This window comes from Xenopus laevis, chromosome 9_10L (assembly GCF_017654675.1).
Source record: "Xenopus laevis strain J_2021 chromosome 9_10L, Xenopus_laevis_v10.1, whole genome shotgun sequence".
Lineage (NCBI taxonomy): Eukaryota > Metazoa > Chordata > Amphibia > Anura > Pipidae > Xenopus > Xenopus laevis.
In genome coordinates this window covers 126,980,287-127,003,634 of record NC_054387.1, presented here as the reverse complement: position 1 = coordinate 127,003,634, position 23,348 = coordinate 126,980,287, and the positions used below count along the sequence as shown (strand labels likewise).

General features: G+C 40.5%; 1 protein-coding gene across 1 annotated transcript in view; it reads right to left on the bottom strand.

Moving 5' to 3' along the window:
- Nucleotides 1–763: 763 nt before the first annotated feature.
- LOC108701957 overlaps nt 764–23,348 on the bottom strand; it is a 36,742-nt gene continuing 14,157 nt past the window's right edge. Inside the window, exons 4-7 of the mRNA XM_041577016.1 lie at nt 7,738–8,013; nt 3,940–3,965; nt 2,428–2,496; nt 764–2,011 (exon numbers count right to left, since the gene is read on the bottom strand). Of these exons, the coding sequence (XP_041432950.1) occupies nt 1,934–2,011; nt 2,428–2,496; nt 3,940–3,965; nt 7,738–8,013 (449 nt within the window). The 3' untranslated portion in view covers nt 764–1,933. The remainder of the gene's footprint in view (nt 2,012–2,427; nt 2,497–3,939; nt 3,966–7,737; nt 8,014–23,348) is intronic.

Sequence of the window (23,348 nt, the reverse complement as noted above, 5' to 3'; positions counted from 1 at the left end):
CAGATGTAAGTTTCAAAATTTCAATGTCGGATATACACAAATTTCACAAACACATTTTTAGGGGCCAATTCACTAACTTCGAGTGAAGGATTCGAAGGTAAAAAACTTCTAATTTCGACGTTTTTTTTGGGCTACTTTGACCATCGAATGGGCTACTTCGTCTACGACTACGACTTCGAATCGAAGGATTCAACGTAAAAATCGTTCGACTATTCGACCATTCGATAGTCGAAGTACTGTCTCTTTAAAAAAAACTTCGACCCCCTAGTTCGCCATCTAAAAGCTACCGAACTCAATGTTAGCCTATGGGGAAGGTCCCCATAGGCTTGGCTAACTTTTTTTGATCGAAGAATATTCCTTCGATCGTTGGATTAAAATCCTTCGAAACGTTCGATTCGAAGGATTTTATTGTTCGATCGAAGGAATTATCCTTTGATCGTTAGATCGAACTATCTGCGCTAAATCCTTCGACTTCGATATTCGAAGGATTTTAATTCCTAGTCGAATATCGAGGGTTAATTAACCCTCGATATTCGACCCATAGTGAATCGGCCCCTAAATATAGTTACTTAATTCACAATTTTTTCGTAATTAAGGGGTAAATTTATTAAGTCAAGTTCTGCCACTAGAGTGAAATTCCGCAGCTCACAATTCATTTCTATGGGATTTTGAAAGGCAAATTTATCAATGGGTGTAAGTGAAAGTTCACCCTTTGATAAATACGCCTTTAAAAATCCCATAGAAATGAATGGAAGTGGCGGAATTTCACTCTAGTGGCGGAACTTCACTATTAACTTCACTCTTTGATAAATATACCCCTAAGTCTAAAAATCATACAATCTACTAATACAAAAGTACAGCAAGTAAAAGCTGTTGAGGTCATGTAGGAGTCAATGGAAGTTCCCCTTCTTTTCTTGCAAAGATCATCCTTTCGTTCATGTTTTTGGAGATCAAAACATTCATTTTCGTTTGATTTTTTTTGTTTAATCACAAAAAAATGTGTGGTTAACAAATTTTGACAGCTATGTTTGTTCATACTATTTGTATCTTTTAATAAATTACAAGGCAATCATGATTTTAGAGAAGTAAATTTTAAATGCGATTTCGAAAACCTCGAATACCACTAGAATTTGACCTAAGAAATGGGCCTCTACATAAACTTAATTGAGATTTTTTTTTTTTACCAATTTTTTCCATAGATCATGAACACATTTACAAAAAAATAATGTTAGGTCATGTACGATAGAACTCAATTGCAAAAAATCTCATTGTGTCATTCAACTTTAAGGGAGTTAATTACTAAAAACCCGAATTTATCTCATATTTTATTAAAAAAACACAACCAAACTCTAATGCCCAACTTTAGCTTATTTATTAATAAAAAAAACTTGATTTAATCGAGAATAAAATCATTTAAAAGCTGAAAATACATCTCCTTTTGACTCGTTAGCTCGTTACTTTTTTTTGTTAATTTCTTTCATATTTACATTTTTGAGAACTGTTTAATTTGAAAATTTGAGTTTGAAAAATCAAAGTGGCAAAAAATGTTGAGATTGTATTTTTTATTTTCTTGAATTGTGAGGAAGAAGGGTTGATCTCAAATTTATATAAATTAGTCCTAATAGATTCAGAGATCATTTTCGACTATAAAAGGTTGGGTTTCCATGTTTGATTATAGTAAAAGTCATATCTCCATAGATATGGGCATAAGGAACCTACTCAGCCCTCTATGCTTCTGGGCAGCAGCCTCTGGACTTGTTTTCCCCTTTTATTTACACCCCACTAAGTCAAATACAGTATCCTGATACTTCAATCCTATTTATCATAGAGAAAGTCTTGCGTTGGTTCTTGTAGCTGTAAATATATTTTCTTAAGTAAACAAGAAAGTCTGGTGGGTACCAGAGGATGGTCCAATATCGTGTCTCTTCTGGTCTTAGACACTGGTGGCAATGACTGTGATGAGGGCAATTATCAGACAGACAATGAGCACAATTACAAATATTAAGACTCCCTGGAATGAAAAAAACCCATATTAGTGACAGTTATTCAATTTTTTATTTTTATTCCATGTCCTCACACATTCCCTTTGTTGTCCTATACCTCTCATAAATAATCCTACTGATACCTGGATACTGTAGAAATGATAAGAAGCTAAGGACTCGTCTACTGAAATGAGGGCAAGATGCAATGTGCAAAAATATAGGTGCCAAGCATCAGAAAATGGTTTGGCCAAGTGTGCCAGGTATATTGAGAAGTGTTTATTAAACTTAGAATACTATCTCTTACTGGATATATTTTATGTTAGCTGAGCAGTTAGATCACCATTGATGTATTATGTGATAGAATTTGGCTCCCAGATTTTATGTTGGCTTTTATTGCTCTTTAATATGTATTTCCTTTAGGACCTAAATTTTTTCATTATCTTACCTTAGAATCCAAGTTACAGGGCATTTTTCTCTTTGGTGCTTTTTCTTTATTTGGGTCCATTAGTTGATGCTAGAAAGAAACAATGTATTAAAGAAGAAATATAGTATATTATATTAATATAGGCAATCATGATTTATATATTATGCTGGTTTCACTGGTTAAATTTCATTAAAGGAGAACTAAACCCAAAACAGAAATGGCTAAATGGCTAAAAAGTGAACTTTTTGCACCAGCCTAAAGTTTCAGCAATGATCCAGGACTTCAAACTTGTCACAGGTGCTCACCATCTTGGAAAGTATCTGTGGCACTCTCAGCCAATCACTGCCCTGCAGTCACACAAGCAAAGACATGCTTCAGTTCCCTATCAGGTGAGTCTAGTTCCTGTCCTACAGTGCAGTGTGCCGAGTGCTACCAGCTCCCTGCACAGCCTGGGAAAGGAGGAAGCAGGAAGTGGAACAGATGAATGGGACTAGCAATATATTTGCAAAAATTTTCAAAAAAATCATGCGGAGACACTACTTTTTTTAGTATAATGCACTGGCACATTCTTGTTTCACACTCAATATTTCTCCTTTAACAAATGTGTTACCCAAACTCTATATGTCTGTGCAACTCATATCCTATACTACGTTAATTTATACTGTACATCATATATTATTTATCCATGTTGCATTTACATAACAGTTATACCATATAAAAGCACAAGTCAAAGGTGACCTCTAATACCCTATATTTTACAGCAGCAAGTACATTATTTTTTATTATAAACATGATGTCATTATGTACAACATATAAGGATATCAATTACAATGTAATTGCAAAAAAGAAAAACTTACACTCGCACACCCTGGCCGTCCAAAATCAAACGAATCCCAGGTGCTCGATGACAGAGGAATTGGGCAACCTCAAAAACAGCGTAGACACAGAACACACCGGCACAACATGGGTAATTCTAGCAGGTTTAACCTTGCTCGTTTATTGCAGATGCCTCCGCAATAAACGAGCAAGGTTAAACCTGCTAGAATTACCCATGTTGTGCCGGTGTGTTCTGTGTCTATCAATTACAATGTATCATATAGCCATGACTCTGTATTATAATAAGCTACTGGTTTCTATGTCCCTATACACAGAGCTCTTTGTCATATTGAGTTATATGTCATAAGAAAACTAACTTTGGAATTGATAAATGACTAAATGTTTTTTGGTGCTGACACTTTCCACTATGACATTAGCCCTTCCATGCCATATTTTTTTCCAGACATCGGATTGCTTCATGGAAAGTGGTTTTCAGTATGTAAACTTAGATATAGAATGACTGTATCAACATCAGACTGTTGCCTTCCTTGCTGATTATGTTTTAACTAGTTTGTTGGCAGGCAAAGGGTTAAACTGCTATCCGGTTTCCAGCTCGACTGACCCTAGCAATCCAATACATGGGCAAAGTAGTGTGCCTAAAATCCAAATTTAAAAACACGACTTCTGAATTTAGAAATGAAATATTAGTCTCCTTACCTCTTCTGTGGGTACCACCACGGGATCTGAGAAAGAAAGACAAAATAAATCATTGCAAGGGTGTTTTTATTGAAAAGAAAAGTATTTTTTTGCTTAGAGTATTGATCTTATGTTACACAAAGCAAGCAGCATTTACATCTACAATAAATAAAGAAACGTGGGGGTCATTTACAGAGACCCTAATGCAAGAGCACTCATTTGGTAACCAAGTGCAGCCCTGTATTTAATAAATTCCCATTTGCTCCTATTTTCACTGGGCATTGACCTGACTTCACTTTCAGGAAACTTGGTAAGGAAAGTTGGAGACTTTGTAGGGCAAGATGGAATGAGTAGGGTATGAGTGTTTTGTAAGCTGATGACAGAAGCAAAAAAAGGAGATAACAGCAGCGATGGGCAAATTTGTCCTGCTTCGCTTTGCCGTAATGGTGAAAAATTTGAGAAACAAAAATTTTGCCGCCTGCGTCAGTTCGGTACAATTTTGGCGCTCATGTCAATTTAGATGCCCGAGTTAAAGTCAATGGATGTTCAAATAATGTTGACGTGTGACAATTTTGACACAAGCGACTATTCCGACACGCATTCAGATTTTTTTGACACCAGCAAATTTTCACAGCAGTTTCGAGAATTTATTCTCCGGCGGCGAAACTTGTTAATTTGCTGCGAATACGTGCCTGGCAAATTTATTCACCCGAATTTATTTGGCGAATTTTTACTAGCGAAGGCCACTTCGCCCTTTAATAAATCTGCCCCAATGAATTAAGGAGGGGTGATGATGCGAAGGAGGGGGCGGAATGGGGGGGTGGGACTGTTATGCTAACACTGGAGATCAGGCAGAGAGCAAGTCTAGGAAGGGTTAGCAAGATGTGTACGGGGATAGAGGAGGAGTGGGTAGAGAGAGATTAGCATGAAATTGAGGGGGGGGGGCCTGGGAGAAAAATTACTGAGATAATAAATTTTCTGACCGTTACATTGCCTCTGCCTTAGTTGGTATTTTACTGTCTAGACTGGTGCAATAACAGATAGGTGCCAACTGTAGTGGGACTGCAAGTCACAGGTCTCATATTAGCTGTTATATACTTTTATTTTACTATATTTTTAATCCTCAAAACATTTTGCCCTGTTTTTTTTCTGGTGATGTCACTTCCACTTTACAGCAATGCCACATTCATTTTAATAGTGTGCATGTTGTTGTGGATAAGGCAGTTGCAGGTAGGGTTATCACTAGGGTTGTCACCTGTTTGGTTTTGACCTCGAGTTTTTGGTCTCAAGTTTCTGTTCGGTTTTGAGCCTTGTAAAAACTGAGCACTAATCTGGACAAAAAATTATTATTAGGTTAAGTTAATTTCTTATTACAGAAACAACAAAGAAAAGAGCAAATCAATCAAAAATAAAAAAAACTGTTTTTCTAAATTATTATTGCTGTATTTCACAGCTTTCTAGATAACTGATTTCTGTATAATAGATCCCATACCTATAATTAAAGGAGTGAGCTTACTCATAGGGATGTAGCGAACCGCCGATAATGTGTTCGCGAACGCCGTTCACGAACACCGGCAAAAAATGCGAACAGTTCGCGAACAGTTCGCGAACTTCGAACATCCGAAAATCGTTCGATTCGACCGATCGAAGGATTTTAATCGTTCGATTTTAGCGACCGAATGGTCGAATGGTCGAACGATTTTGACGCGAACGCCTATTGGCGAACGTCGCGCGACGTTCGCGAACTTGCGGCGGACGCGAACAGCCGATGTTCGCGCGAACAAGTTCGCCGCAGAACAGTCCGCGACATCCCTACTTACTCATCGAGCAGAATATAGATAAGTGATAGGGTTCCACCAGTGTAGTTTTTAACTGGACATCAAAACTTTCTGTCCAGTTTACAACATTGAGAAAACTGGAGGGAAATCCAGCCAGTTGTGTCTAAAGCTGGCCATAGATGCAAAGATCCGATTGTTCAAAGAAACAATCAGACTTCCCCATCTCCCGACTTGCCACTAACAATTCTGATCAATTAAAGTAGTAAAAGAACAGATCAGCCAATGTTCTGCCCCTGACTAGGGATGGGCGAATTTGACCCGTTTCGTTTCGCCAAAAATTCGCTGCCGGCGAAATGTTGCTGACGCCCATTAAAGTCTATGGGCGACAAACAAATTTTGTCGCGCGGCGAAATTTTTTTGATGCGCGTCTTTTTATTTTGACGCACAACGCCATACAAGTCTATGGGCGTAATTTTTTGGTGAAACAAGGCGAAAAAATTCGCCCATCCCTACCCCTGACAACAATCGTATGAACGTTATGTTCTACAAAGCTGGTGACAGTCTCCCACTGAAAATCGGCCGATCGGCAATTCATGCAGAGAAATTATCGGCAGCCGACAGAAATCTTTGAACCTCGCCGATGGACCAAACGACCGATCTCCGTGGGAAGAAAATCGTACGTCTAGTTGCCACCTGGCCAGTATTTTACCAGCCTAGCCAGTAAAACACCTGCCAAGGCAGGGGCTAGTATTTAGTAATTTACCGGCAATGTAGTTGTAAATTTGAAATATCCCTACAGGGTCTTTGACAAAGTTTAAAAGGGGTTGTGTGGTGAAAGATCCAGCCAGAACCAAGTCTTGTGAAACTGTCCAAGCTGTTAAATCTGTGGGAATACAGAAAGAGCCCATCCTGTTCCCTGTCAAGCTGCTAGAGACTCAGAATGAGAAAGGTGCCACTGGTGAGATTGATCCTGCTGCAGAGCTGCCTGTAATCTCCAGTGTAACTGCCTCTGATAACACCCCAGTGAGTGAGCCACTCAAGGGAGGATACTAATCATGGATACAAGCGTGGGGACCCAACTTGAAGACAGGTCTTGTGCATTTACCTGCTACCTGGGATCGACTGCTAAGTTCCAAAGGGAGAGGTACTTTTGGGAAAGGTGGGGTATAAGAGCTCTGGGGAAGGGCCATTCTATTTGAACTGAACTATGTGGTTATTAACCCGTTCCGAGGGTGGTGTACATGTGTGAGGCAGCCAGCACTGGGCCCCCGGTAAAATTGGGGGTTGTGGGTCTGGGTCACAATTCAAAACTTGGACTGTAAATTATAGGGCAAAATGGAAACTGCATGGCACAATGGAGAGAGGAAAAACAGTGGTACACAAATTACAGCTCTCTACAGCTCTCATGACTCGGCATATCAGCTGATATTAGTCAAAATGGCCATTATCCCAGAAAGATGCCAAATATAATGTCATACTAGTGTTATCTAACCTGCAGTAAGGATTGCTCAGAGTGGTATATCAGAGAGTCATCAGGATTCTGAGTGGTTGGGGCAAACAAATGCTTGAGCTTCAGGGTTACTAATTCCATAGACAACAATTGGATGTGATCTCTAGCATGCTATATTTGAATGCAGCGCAAAACTAGCAAAACAAATATTCCTAATATCACTTTTACATAACAGCCAGATGCAGGGTCAGACTGGGGGGCTTGGGGCCCACTGGGGCTACTGGCCCAGGGCCCCCCTCTGGCCCCCCCTGCCTATCCGGAGCGCTGCGTCTCAGTTATCCATATGCGCGCGGTCCTGGGTTTGTACATATGTGTGCAGCGTAAAAAAAGCATGCCATTTTCACAAATATAAGTACTTTGTACATAAAACTTGTATGAAATTATTCCCTGCTGCCACTTAATGGCATCTTGATGGAAAATATCTAAAACCATCCCAAATGGTGTCATCTACCATCTATAGAACCCTAGATGATATTCATCATGGTACATTGCTGCATTTTGGTAGTTCATAATGAAAAATAATAATTATACCTTTGTTCTGTGAGGAGGGGCCAGCCAAGATCTTCTTCATCTGGTTACGTTTGTCTGTGATGGAGTTGTGCTCCTTTTGAAGTGAATCCTCTATGGCACTCTCACTCCACTTTGCCTCAGAACCTTCTATAATACATGATTTCTTCTCCTTCTCACTGATAAGGAAGAGTTTACAAGCGTAACGTTCAATGCTCGGTTGAGAACGTATGATTTCTCTCATCTGAGCGTCACTGCTGTCCGTCAGGTCATCTATCACTACAATGACATTTTCTTTGCCTACAGACAGAGAACAAGAAGTGAATAATGGAGTGACTGTGATACTAACTTTCACTTTACAATAATAGAGTCAAAAGATTGCAAGGGACTGAAACACAGATGGAGCACACTTTGAAATATTGTGCTGTGGTGCTCAGTATAAGACATGTGATGTTAAAACTTAGATTGCTCCATTTGTGTATAAGCATTGGTTTAAGGCTATGTACTCATTCATTACTAATGCTACAGGTTTGATTGAAGCATAACAGTGAATGATCATATGATGCAACAGCACAAAGTAGAGCACCAAACATTTCTACTGGTACAACATTTATAGATGGAGCAATTTCTACTTTAATATTTCACTCAGATGGTTCCCCACGCACAACATCATCATTTGACTCCAATTAAACAGATCTTTATCACACCTCTTTTCTTGAGATTGCAGAGCTGAGTTGCATTGTCATGTCAAAACAAGGTTTGCTCCATCTGTATGTAGAGTCTGTAATATGTTACTATGCTGTCGTTCTCCAACAGCCATGGGAATGCTGGTTTGAATCATTCATAATTCAATTTTCACAACATAACAAAAAGGAACCCTGGCCTGGCCAAGTAAAAAAGTCATACCTATTGAGATGATTGGCAGCTTGTCCCACCACTTTCATATTAGGGTGACCGGTTCTCTGTCAATGTAAACAATCCAGTATATTTAAGATAGAAGCTTCTAGAGATATTACCTATGGAGCAAGCCATAGATGTTCCACCAGCCTAAAAGTATCTCTTGATATTTTTGGTGTCTTAGTTGGTCTACAGATCTAATACCTACCAACATTTCTAGCCTTTCAGCTGTTGAAAAATCTGCACCCCAATATCAGAAGTATTTTATTTGTCATATTTCTTAATGTGATGGGACAGCACGTGATTAGCACATTTAGCAGCTGAAAACAGTTTATGTAATGGATTCTTCTCACCAAGTATTTGACATAAATATTCCAGCTCTTCATCATATAATGAGTCAGTCACATCTGTAATGTTCAACCTTCCTCTCTTCAGAGTGTGGTACAGGATGGCGAACGAGCACTCGGACACATTCTCCTCGAAGTCCATGAAGCTGTTGCTGACGTACTTGGGGAGGACATTTTTCACTACACTGGAACGATGTATGGTGTAACAGACTTATCAGCCAATTATAATTTTTGATGCCATCTCTTGTGAAGATCCCAACAGTGTGGCTAGTTTTGGCCATTTTCCAGAACGTTCCACTTCACCTGAAGAAGCAACAACAAGCGTTTACTATGGGCAAATACCAATGATGGAATTGTGTTATGGTACGTCCCTGTAAAGGCTATAAACATATTTATGGTGTACAGGCTGTACAGAGAGGTACAATAAGGAAGGTTCCTCAAATCAAGTCTTTTCCCCAGTTCTCTAGGGCCAGCAGCCCACTTAGATCATACAATGAGATTATTGGCCAAGGTCCACCACAGTGCTCTGATGCACCAAATACAAAACCCAGTAAAGAGCAATATCATTGTACCTTCATTTGCTTACAGTTTAAAGCATGTTTGAAATGTAGTCAGACAACATCAGGAGCTAAGTTCTTCAGATGATTGAAACCAGAAAGCCAACATTCCACAGTTATTTCCCTATGTCATTTCTCTTCCTTATGAAAAGTTTCAGCTTATGCTGAAGAAAAAATATGTACAGAGGAGTCATGCAGTTCTTATTGGGTTTTAAATAGTACCTTTTATATATGAGATTGTCATTAATACATCAGGTCTTTCCTCTCTTGTGAGCCAATAGAAAGATGAACCTGTGGACAGTACTGCTGTTTTTCTTCACTGGGGTCCTGCATTTGACTCCCACCTTCTTTCCTTGTTTCTCCTTTAACCAAATCAACTGTCGCCCCAGTAGAGATTGTAAGTGTTACGACCGGCACCCAATACCAGAACAAGTGCCAAGCACCCTGGTCTCGGCTCGGCTTCACCAGTAGTGTGACCACCGTTTGGCTTCGGGAGCCCTCAGCTTACTTGGGTGCCACCTGGACTTAACGAGAGGTGCAAGGCGAGATGTTCTGGCTGGCAAAGGGCTGTTAGCAGAGTCTTTTAGGCCGAAGGTCACGGGACAAATGGAGCAGGCAAGAGAATCGGCAGACAGGCAGGGTCAAGGCAGGCAGATATCAAGAATCGTCAGGCAGGCTAGGGTCAAACCGGGTTGTCAATAAAGGGGTTAAGCAGGAAGAGTTGTCGTAGGCAGGCGAGGGTCAGGATACAGAATGCAGAATAGTCAGGAACAGGCTGGGTCAAACACGGGTAATCAAACAGAAAAGATACAGAACAGATCGGATGCACAAGGCTCAGGAACCACTAGAAACAAGTTCTATCACGGGCATCAGTCAGCAGTCAGAATGGGCCTTTTATAGGGGAAGAATTCCACGCCCAAGAACGTGCGTTTTTGCGCCAAAGCGTGCTGGCGCAATCACGCCAGCACGCCTGCGCCTTTAAGAGGCGCGCAGGCCTGAGAACTCTAATGGCGCCAGGAGGAGGAAGGAGAAGGAGCGCGGCGGCCGTCCACGCCGCCGTACCACTAGACCACCAGGTATTTTTATTACAGTAAGGTCCCTATAATACAACACAGAACATTGGCGGCCATTTAGCCTGCCTGTATAATGTGTGGGAGGAAATTTATGCAGGGATGAGAAGTTCTAATCTAGCTAATCTAATTGATAACTTCTCTGTAAATGATCAACCTAAGTGTTACTTCATCTTCTCTTCTTTACTGTATAAATGCAGGCCAGCCATAGAGCTCATTAAATATTACTAGGTATAAACACAATGCACACTAAGGATAATGGCAAATTTTAAAGGAGGTCCCCGGCTTTCCCATGATCTGCGGTGCTAAGGAACTCCTGGGAATTTTGTTTCCTATATGAGAGGTGATTTTACATGGACCCCACGTGCTATTGACACTCAGGCCACTAAATTGCAGCAACAAGGCCACAATGCATATAGTACTTACAGTGGGTAGTGTTACTGTGTTGTGTGTCATTGTGCTCATTGTACATTTGCTATTGTATCCACTGGAAGGTGCAGAATGTATTGCTTTATTTATGACGTGTAGGTAAGGGGCCTCCAAAGGGATACCCACATACAGCCCACATTCTGCTCCTTACATGACAGTCAGTGAATTCTCAGGGGCAATTAATCAGATTTTTATTCTATGTGCCATGAAAGTGCATTGACAACTGCCTCATTTACCTCTTTAGCCTGACCTGACACCATCCTGTTCTACTGTATCTGCTCTACCCCTTTTAGAACCCATAAAGTTGAAGGAAAGGTCTTTTAAACTGGGATGCCAAAAGCTAGGCACCCCTAAGTGATTGCATGTACGCACCTGAAACCCTGGGCCGGTGCACTTATAAGGAGAAAACTCTTCCAGTGAGCACCACAGACAGGGCCGGCCTTAGGCCTATTGGACCAATTGGGCCCAATAGGGCCCCGCACCTCTGGGGGGCCCCGCACCACAGGCAGCACAGATAATATTTCCCTCAGCACATGATGCTGCCTGGCCTGCCCCCAACTTTGAGAGTCCAGCCCATCCCCAAATCCATAGGTCTAGCCTGCCTCCAACTCTCATAGGCCCAGCTTTCCTCCAACCTTGATAGGTCTTGCCTGCCCCCAATCCAACCAAGCCTGCTCCCAAGCTGAATCGGCCCAAACTAATTGGCCCAGTCCACTCTCTTATTTCCTCCCTCTCTCTCTTACCCTGTGTGCCCCTATTATGTGCCCCTATTTCATCCCTCTCACTCTCTTACCTTGTCTGCCCCTTTCCTTTCTATTTTGTGCCTGTATGCCCTTATTTTCCTAAATACTTGGTGTGTCAGTAGCCAGCAACACTTTGTCTAGGGGCCCCGCCAACATGGTCCCAATTGGGCCCCACATTTGATAGGACCAGCCCTGACCACAGATCAATCCTCTTCTGGTTTTTTCTATCTTCAAATTTCCCGGGGCAGAAGCATGTGCAGTAGAACGAAATAGCCGACTTCTTCGTTCTTCTAAAGTTCAGCTTTTAGCGATACTGCACACGCGCACCTGTGCCAAGAAAGAAGAAGAATTAAGCCGATCGATCCGTGGTGCTCGCTGGAAGACTCCCGGGGCAGGTGCAGTTTTCTGCTGATAGAAGCACTGGCCCAGGGTCACTTGGGGAAACACTGGGGAGTTTTGGCACCCCCCCAGTTAAAAGACCTTTCCTTCTCCTATAAAGATAGCTTATGGGACCTTACCAATACTAAGAACAAATCAGTTGATTACATTTTCACTTAAAGTACAGAAAATTACACTCTCTGGCTAATTCTATGATGCTCTGTACCTGCTGGGCAAGCTCTCTACTGAAACCAAGAGCACATGGAGCACATAACATAACCTCAGGGACACAGTGGAGCTGGAATTTTTCATGCAATGATACTGTTGACAGATACTGCCATTATACTCTTTTATGCCTTTATACTCTTTATAGCCCTATTTTTACACAGTCCCTTCCAGGATCCTGCAAGGATGGGTGGACTGTGCTCAGATCAAGCTGATTGGGTTATAATATACCATGTGCTTATCTCCAATTGGGTTTTCCAGCTGCAATCTTATATAAGTGTAGGGACCCTGAGATTTGGGTTAATTTACTCAGGCAGTTCTCCTTTAGTATTTAGTATTTGGACACCTAGGTGGTCCTTTAGTATACCCAAGCAGCTAGGTCTCCCTTGCTGTGTCCACTGGGATTACTGTAGGCAGAGTTTGTCCACTAGGTGGCACTGTTTAACAATATAAAGGGGGTTAGCCCCATGTGCGCAACTGTCTAATAAGTATTAGACAGCTGTAGCAGTAACACTGTGATAGTCACTCTAGGAGTGAAAGGAATTTCAGGGTAGCTAGAGAGCAGACGTGGCTCCAACAAGGAGAAGTAGTGGAGTTAGGACCCGTGGTGTGTGAACCACTAGATCAGGGACACCAGTGGGTGAGTTGAGGACCAGATAGGGAACCAAGACCCAAGACCCCAGGCTGAATACAGTGGGTGAGGACCAAATCGGGTTCCAAGAAACAAGACCCCAGGCTGGGAAACCCAGGACCTAGTGCTACCCCTCAAAGGGGGTATATTACCTAGTGAGAGGGAAACTATCATTTGAAGTTGTGAATCTTTGCTGCTGGCTATCTGTATTGCCTATTGTTTGTCTTGGAGCATACGCTATCCTACTGGAGGGATTATCGTAGTATTCTACTATTCTATTCAGTTCAATAAAACAATTGAAGTTTGCAGCAAAGAACTGTGTCTGACTGATTATCCTGCTGCATTGACCTACACCAGGTACAGGTAGTTGCAGGGAGTTGCACATGTACACTGTGGTCCAAGTGATATTACAAGCAGTTTTAGCCTGGTCACACACAGCCTTAATACACAGCAAAAGTACACTCAAGGGTATGCTACATAAGAGAAATACATCAAATATATATATATATATATATATATATATATATATATATATATATATATATATATATATATATATATATATATATATATAGCTTCAGAAAGGTCTGACACTTGGGGGGTTATTTACTAAACTACAGTCTGGCTTTTTGGGGCAAATCTCAAATATTACGTTTTTTTTTGTTTTTTTTAAAAATAGAATTTTTCAAGATGTATTAAGGCCTGATGAAGCAAAAAGCCTGAATCTGAAAATCCGCCATCCCAGACCTTCCAAGGTTTTGTATAAGTTAATGGCAGAGGTCTCTATACAACTTTAAAGTTTCTGTGGTGTGAAAATCTAATCATTCTGCAAATATCGGGCAAAAATATAAAAAATTCAGGCTCTTCTGGAAAAAAATCTAACGATTCGGGGAAAAAAGTTTGAAAAAATAATACGATTCAGGGGAATTACATTCTATAATGTCCTAAAAGATAAACTGAAGGTGAGCCACCCCTTTTAATCTGCTAACAGGCATTTGTTCAGTGACAGGTAGAAATACACTGCAGTGCTGAGTGGCATTAAATGACTGAGCTCAGCTCACACCCTTCTCTCTCCCATGAGAGTTTCCCAACGGGCCCAGGGCTTGTGTATGACAATGGCACCCACCCATGAGAGTCACTTACCTGCTGGATCCCCGTGTGTCAGTGCAGAGACTCTCCCACCCACACCTTGCAGGAAGCTCAATCCCTGGAGGAGAAAATAAAGAAAAAATATGTTTCTTCCTCTTCCCTTCTCTGCTGTGAATCCCAGAGAGTGAATGTGACAACACTGAGAACTGGGACTATCACTTTCTTTTCTACTGACATCTGATCCCTTTCTCTGATCCATAAAATAAATTGCAGTCTCTCCCCAGCCAACAATTCCTTCCCAAGTTTGCTCATTACTGATACCAGTGATATATCAGATTCATCACTCAGGATTATACTGACCTTTTCTAAAGGAAATATTTAGTGAATAAAGTAAATGATAAGGATATTATAAGTTACCAAGGAGTTTTACGACCATATAAAAGGACGAGGCCAAAGTCCGAGTGTGACTTCTGATATCCTCATATTTTACAACAGGCGGTACTTTATTTATTATAATTTATCAGTGAGTCATGTGACAAAAATTACATCAATACTCACCGTTTATAACTGATGACACCAGTGCTCACCATTTATAAGGATATATTTTACAAGATATTCATGGCTTTTGTACATACCTCCCAACTGTTCCGTTTTTAGAGGGACAGTCCTTTTGACAGCTCAACCCGCCAACCCGCAGTCGATCATTTGTCCTGGAAAGTCCCGTTTTTCTCAGTACTGAACAGCCAGAAAAAGAAACAAAGTTTCTAACTTAATTGGCTTTTGGCAGAGAGCCCGGAACAGCCGCCAGTTGCACTTGGAAACTTTTGTAACAATTTCTAGATAAGAATTGTAATTGTAACAATATAAGATAACAGGTCCCTTGGGAAAATCTAGACTCACAGCTTAAAGGGCAATTCACCTTGATTAGCAAAACTGTAATAACTGAAAAAAAATCCCAGACATGTGTTCAAACTTTCATAACCTGCCAAATTTTGTAAAATGAACATGGTAATTAGGGGGTGTGGCCACAAAAACGGGAGCTCCGCTGTACCCTCATTGGTTGTTTAAGTTTATTTCCCAGTAAAGCTGTACAGGGATTGGATGGGTGAAGTAGAAAATTCCCCTCCAGCCTATCCAATCCCATTATCTTCACCGGGACTTATCTTAATCGACCAATGAGGGTACAGAGAACTGAATAGGAGAAACATAATGCTGGCACCGGAGCTCCCAACACTTCTTCTAAACTTTGCAGCAAACTGACAGCGGGGGGGGGGGGGGGGGGTTCGGGGGCCCGGCTAATCAAGTAAGTGAAGCATGGCTGGGCCCCCATTGTAAGAGCCAAACTTATGGGGGACCCTGGCAAGAATTTTTTTTTAAATTTTGTGTGGTCCATGTTTTTTTTTTTTATAACTTAAAGGAGGGCCCTGATCACCAGTGGCTTTTTATAACTTATGGGGCGGGGGCAGGCCATCAATATTTTTTTTTTTACTTGCAGGTAGGGTTGCCACCTGTTTGGTTTTGACCCGGACAGTTCGGTTTTTGTAAGGCCTGTTCAGGTCTGAACTTTCTGTTCGGTTTTCAGCCTTATGAAACCTGAACAATAATCTGGCCAATACATGAAAAGCATTTAAATACTGAGATACTCACCTCAACATGGCTTAGTTACTATCAAGTGCAGTTACTTTCTTATTATTACAGGTACAAAAAAAAAGCAAATCAATCAAAAATAATAATGTTTTTTTCTAAATTAGCATTGTTGTATTTCAGAGCTTTCTGGATAATTGATTTCTGTATAATAGATCTCATACCTGTAAATAAAGGATTGGGCTTAAAGGAAAACTATACCCCCAAAATGAACACTTAAGCAACAGATAGTTTACATCATATAAAGTGGCATATTAAAGAATCTTACCAAACTGGTATATTTAAGTAAATATTGGCCTTTTACGTCTCTTGCCTTGAACCACCATTTTATAATGGTCTGTGTGCTGCCTCAGAGATCACCTGACCAGAAATACTGCAGCTCTAACTGTAACAGGAAGAGATCACCTGACCAGAAATACTGCAGCTCTAACTGTAACAGGAAGAAGTGTGGAAGCAAAAGACAGAACTCTGTTTGTTAATTGGCTCATGTGACCTAACATGTATGGTTTGTTGGTATGTTTGTGTGCACTGTGAATCCTACGATCCCAGGGGTCCGCCTTTATTTTTTAAAATGGCAATTTTCTATTTATGATTACCCAATGGCACATACTACTAGAAAAGTATATTATTATGAAAATGGTTCATTTACATGAAGCAGAGTTTTACATATGAGCTGTTTTATGTGATATCTTTTTATAGAGACCTACATTGTTTGGGGGGTATAGTTTTCCTTTAATCATCAAGCAGAATATAGCTAGAGATAGGGGTTCCACCTGTGTGGTTGTGAACTGGGCATCAACACATTAAAACACTGAGAATATTGGATAGAAATCCAGCCATTTGCGTCTAAGTGATGTAATAACCTTGCTCTGGTGTCATAACTTCACCAACATCATTGTTTCCCATCAGCAAAGGTGGCAACCCTACTTGCAGGGGGGGCCTGATCAATGACTTTTTGTAACTTAGGAGGTTACTCTTTTAATTCTTATGTCTGTTTGGCTTTTTTACTGTGGGGTGGGCGAGATATGTGGTGGGGTTTGGGGGTGAACGGGGACCAGGGGGCCCAAAAAATGTTGCCGTACAGGGCTCTGTGATTTCTAAAGATGCCTCTGGAGCTAGGGTCAACACCAATTTTCTTTCTTTATAAGAGCCTCCAGGTCAGACGTGGACTGTGATGTCACTTGAGGGCAGGGCTATGATTTCTGGGGTGGGAAAATGGGCTGGGAGGAAAAAGGTGAATGGGGCTGAAAATGGGTGGGGAAATGAGCAGACTGGGCCGGGAAATAGGTGGAGTCAGGCCTGTGGTTTTAGTTAGTGATGTTCAGGCCCTGCCAGTGGCGGAACTACTGGGGGAGCAGGGGGTGCGAGCGGGCCAGGGCCTAGTAGAAACATCAAAGTTGTCTAACATACCCAACCAGATCTATTCCATATGCATGTTATTTTTATCTCACTTTGGAGTCCCCAACCCTAGACTTCTTAGCCCCCTTCCACCAACCATTTCTGCACTTTCTGCACTAAAAGAGTCAAATTTTAGCTCGTAAAGTCACCATGGGTAACCTGGAGCACACTGACGCCTGCAAGGTTCTCTCTTTTGCCTCAAGGGAGACTCGTCAACGGTGCCCCCAGTACTCAAGCAACAACTTTTTTTGAACAAATAACATTTCAATTTCATTTGGCAATTTAGCATCAATAAGGATTAAGTTTCCCCAAAATGTCAATAAGATTTCTACCTGAATCAAAAACCAGCCACTTTGAGCTTCCCACTTTCCAATTCAGATAGTGATACATTGCCCATTTATAGTGTTTCCGGCCCTTGTTGATCTGATATAGAGATTCTACATTCTAATCTCGTATTTCTTAATCCTTTGCCTAGACAATAATGAACATTTCTCACAGCAAATCTACTATATCCCTGCTTTTAAATCTTAATAGCTATGGCAACAAATATCTGTACACCTGCCCAACTATTGTCTCATTCTCAATCCAATGGTATCAATGTGAAGCTATAACATTCTCTAGAAAGGTCTCCGCTAGATGTTGTAACATTGTTTGTGGGATTTGCTTCCATTTAGCCACAAGCGTGAGGGTGAGCCTTGAAGTTGGACAGTTGGGCCAGACTTGCATCAGGATTTCATATCAACCCCCAGGTGATCAGTCAGGCTGAAGTGAGGGCTCTGGCCAGTCATGTTCTTCTACTTCCATCTCAGCAGAGCCATTCTGAATGGACCTCACTTTATGCATGGGGATATTAGCACTTTTGTGCCCCCAAAGTGGGAAGCACATCATTTTCTAGTATGTCATTATATGATACTATATATTATTTGATGTAGAAGCACATGTGTCAGCATTGATGGTTGTGGCCATATTCTATTTAAAGAAACTAGATGTGTCATTCTCACTAGAAATACCCTGTATATACTATAGTCTCCAATTTCTTTATTTTCCATAAATTTTACCAAAAAATGATGTTACCACCACTGGAAGCCATTCAGTTACTGAGTCAGTCACAGTCACCTTTCAGCGTCTTGATGTCATGGGGTGGAACTGGTGACTGCAGAACTCTTCTTCACCCCATCAAAATGGGACTGCTGAGACAAATTGGAGAACACTATTTGAGATGGAAAGGTGTATGTTACTTGAGAGTTAATTGCCAAAAGAGTTCAGAACGTATGCAGTAATGACTGCTGCTATGATTCGCAATGGGTGTTTTTAAAAATCGTTTAAAGCAAACTCCATACTACATGCTAACTGGGAGAATTCCTAATCTATCAAGGATGGAAACTTTTTTTGTAGGATATGACAAAAATAGTCCATCATACCTGGTGTATTACCCAAGCACTGGAAAGGTATTTACACACAGCCTGTGACTGAGAGACAAACTCAAACTGATGTGTTGGATGCTCATGATAATATTTATAGGGAAAGGTATGTACGCCCTATATTAAACCCAAATCCAGGGGAGGTGCCAGTATCTGAAGTTGAGAGTGCAGAGGGCAATGTTAATGGCCAAATACAGGACAGCCATTTTACGAGATACCCCAAAAGAGACCGAAAGGCCCCTCAGTACTTAGATGACTATGTATTAAAGTCAGATTGTAATTGTAACATTGACTACCGTTTCATTCAACAATTTTTATTGACTTCACTAAAAGATAATGATACGTTCACACTGACCAGAAGGTAAAAATGCAGTGGGGGGGGTAGATGGGTCTATGCAATAAATAGCAATGCAGGTGGGTGTAAGGAAAATGAGTGATTCACAGAGCAGAAGATAGAGAGAGTAGAACAACACCTTAAGGGATGGCGTCTAGAGCTTTTGGCAATTCAAGGAATGTGACACTGGTTAATGCTTGATTTTCACCATATATAGTATGCTAAGTGTAGTTTTTACCATATATAGTATGCTAGCTGCTAAACTGTATAAATCTTCTTATATCCTGTGTGGGGGAAACATATATAAAGCTTCATTTGGGCGGAGGCTCTTTGACTTCTGCCTGGACTTCAGAGTGCCTGGTTATGTTGGAATTGCTGCTGAGCCATTTTATGGAGGGGTCCCTCAGCTAAGTATCAATAAATCTCTTATGTTTGTTTTACTTGTGTGTGTGTCAGTTTAATCACTCTACAGACTGAACAAGAGCCCTTCTCAATACAGTGGGTCTGAAAACTACAAAGCTAAACATGTGATGAGATAGTTGGAAGGTACTATTGATTTTGAGTTAAGCTACAGAAAATGTAAGGAGAACTTAAAACTTGAGGCATAGAGTGATGCTAACAGGGTCGGACTGGACATGGGGGGACCCACCGGGTTACTAACCTCGGGGGAGGGGGCCTGGGCCCAGTCTGACGCTGGATACTAGTTGGGCCTCAGATCTCAATGACAGAAGAAGGACTATTCGTCTATCCACGAATAGTGCACTGATTTTGTCAGGGGGCCTAGCGGCTCCCAAAGGGAGTAATCTGGACCAAGGAGGAAGCCAGGGACAAGAGTCCAATATCATGGTATCCAAGGGGTTAAACAAGAGAATAGTAAAAGTCCAGGCAAAGTTTCAGGAGGCAGGCAGATCAGGTTCAAAGTCAGAGTTTCAGGCAGGAGTCAGGATCAGGATAGCAATAGCGAAACACACAGGTTCTATAGCACAAGAAACCTATAATTGGGCAGGGTTTCAGTGTCCAGGGCGCCCTTTTATGACAAAATCCCGGCACCAGTGATGACGTCATCATGCAGCGACGCTGCACCCATGTGTTCAACATGGGCACCGCCCTCTTGGATTTTCATTGTGACCACCGGGAAGGTGAGCAGCGCCGTCGGGTGATCTGGCAGTCCTGACAGATTTCTTGGAAGTGAAAGAAACAACCCACGCTTGTAATCTCTTCCTGTGAGGAACCCCCAGACCAGTGCACTTTTCTGCTGATAGGAGAGTAAAGAGCCTTTTCTTCTCCTTTAATGCTCGTTGCCAGTGTTGGTCTCAGAAGCAGTATTTTCCGGCGGAAATATATTTTTCCAATAGAAGTTTTTGAAAATCAAATTCACTAACCTCCATTAATTCGCCAGTGACGGCTTCGCTCACATCGCAACACTTCGCCAGGCGTAGATTCGCCAGGACAACGCTAATTCACTAAAATCCAAAGTTGTGTCCAGAGCGCCGACGCTGGCGAAGTTGCATTAGCGTTGGCTAATTTACATAAGGCGGGAAGTTAAAGTTGAATGAACGTATATGTTGGAGCAAATACATTACACTACACAAGCCCAGGGAACCTTAATAAAATAAAATAAAGTTGTTATATTGCCCTACACATGAGCCCACTGTATAGTTTATGTGCATATGTTAGGAAATGTAGGGGGGAAGGAGGGAACACCAAAAAAAATTACGATCTTTTGCAGCCTATCACCCTGTAAAAACGAAAAGACGCTAGTGTTTTTTTTGGGAAGAAGCTAAAATTGAAACTAAAATTGAAGTATCCCTAAACATTCCATTGAACTTGGCCTGGTCAGAGCTGGCGAAGGCAAGTCTGGCGGAACAGGTAACGTTCAGTAAAATGAGCATCTTAGTGAATTTGTGTAACAAAACTTCGCCTGGCGTAAGAGTGCGAAGTAGCGATAGAGTCTAGCGATGCAATTCATTTCAGAAAAACTTATATCACGGTTTATCAAGAGAAAACTGTATTGAAGTCTAGGGGAAAAAACTGGAACTGAATTTGGAGAAAAGAATCTCTTCCTTTAATTGAATCTTGTCCATGTTTTCATGTGATAAACCATGAGATAACTTGTTGCTCAAAATGCATTCAGTAAATAGGGCTTGTGCCTGCAATTTACCTGTTGTTTTAATAGACAGATATTTATGGTGATTCTAAAACATCCTGTATTATCAGAGCAGTTTCAGGAGGAAGAGAAGGGAGTTAATCAATGTACAAACCAAAAACAATGTTAGTATTCCCAAAACAATAACAAAAAGGTTAAAAGTACAAAAGCATTTATCAGGACATAAGAACCCAAAGCCTAACGCATTTAGTGCCTACTGGGACACTTACTCATAGGCTTCAATGTACTCCTTACATTTAAACTCTTGTATGGCAAACTCCTCCTTATCTGTAAAACTATGGCACAGAAAAGAGACTGGCTTGTTTATACAGAGCTTCTACATATTGCTCTCTATTTCACCCTATTTGAGGTTATCTCCAACAGTCTCACAGAAGGTGCTCACCTTTTCAGTGACCACGGGATAAAGGAGGACATTATTTTGCTTGAAAACACATGTACAGCAACTCAAAGGCTTCAATACCACATGACCTTGAGAACAGCCAATCAGAGCACTGATTCATCAACCCATGGGAAGGTCTTTTTAATATATGCAAGAATTGTCTGACATGCCGAAAGATTTTTTGTGTTCAATATGTCTCTCCAACACAGGGAGGCCAGTTTTCAAATTTAAGAACCGAATAGTGATGGGCAAATTTCTCCCGTTTCAATTCGACGAAGAATTCGCAAAAAAAATCTTGAAATCAAAGAGTTCACGAAAAAATCGTGAAATTCAAACATTTTAAGAAAAATCCTGAAAATCAGAAATTGACGCAAGCGAATCTTCATCGGCAAATTTTTACTGGAGATTTGCAAATTTATTCACCGGTGTCGAAACACGGAAATATGTTGCAAATTGCTGCCAGGCGAATTTAAATTCGCTCGTCACTACTGAATTCTGAAAAAAATTCTGAACTCGATCTCCAAAAAAAACAAATTTTTTCCCTCTCACTAAAACATTTACAAAAAAAATACTTGAATCACAAAAATACAATCAGGTTAGGTCACATAAAGTTTAATCACAACAAAAATTCTAATTTTTAAAAAAAATTCAACTGCAAACAGAATGTTGATAATCCATCTCCCATTGACGTCTGTAGAAACTTCTCTGGTTTTATTTGCTGAATTTTTTCAAGGTGTTTTTTGTTTACTGAAAACTCAAAATTCGAGTTTTGAAAACACAAATTCTAACAATTTTGGGATCTTTTTGTTAAAAGATAAGTAAACCTTAAAAATAAGTGAATGTAAAATTGATGAGAGTGGTATTCTAAGCACTTTTGTAATGTACATTCATTATTTATATATTTTAAATTCCAAGATATTAAGGGATACATGTACTGTTAATATGAATGAATTTTGTTACAACAGCACCACCTGCTGGTCAGTTTCCCACCAGTCTGACCACCAAGTAGTCAAGGAAGTTGTCAGGAGAAAGAAAGAGGCTGCTCTGATGTTCTTCTGCTTAGGGATAAAATTAGAAACCTTTCTCGCATTTTTCCTAAGCAGAAGAACATCAGACTCTTTCTCCTGACAACTTCCCTGACTACTTGGTTTTACATTCACTTATTTTTAAGGTTTACTTATCCTTTAAGAACGCTCTTCATTTGTTGCTGCAAAAAAAAAAACCCAAACAAAAAGCGATCTCACGTTTTAATAAATTTACCTAAATTTACCTAAATCAGGGGCAGATTTTACAAGGGTCGAATTTCGAAGTGGTAAAAAGTTCAAAATTCGACCATCGAATTGAAATACTTCGACTTCGAATATCAAGTGGATGCACAGTGAACTTTAATTACACTATATAAATTATTTTAATCTTGTTTGCTTCAGTCTGGGAATTCATAATTATAGCAAGTAGGCCGCAGCCATTTCCAAATTCGATTCAAATTTGAAAAAAAATCAAAAATACGAATATCGAAATGTACCGTCTCTTTAAAAATTCAACCATCTAAAACCTGCCGAATTGCTGTTTTGACCTATGGTGAATCTCCTATTTGGAGTCAATTGGTGGACTTTGAAAAATCGCAGGTTTTTTTGGGAAAAACATTGAATCGAATCGAATTCAATCAATTGCCCTATTCCTTTGATTCGTACGATTCGAATTCAGACGAATATGGACCTACTCGATCAAAAACGGACCTATTCGACCAAAGAAAACCTTTGACTTAATTTGACTTAATTTCGTTTGGTCTTTTTGAATTCAAATTTCGAAGTTTTTTCGATTTGAAATTCGACCCTTGATAAATATGCCCCTTAATGTTACATTATAACTGGTATGATTTGAGAATCCCCTTGGTTTATGAATTTGGTTTATGTATTTCACATTTAT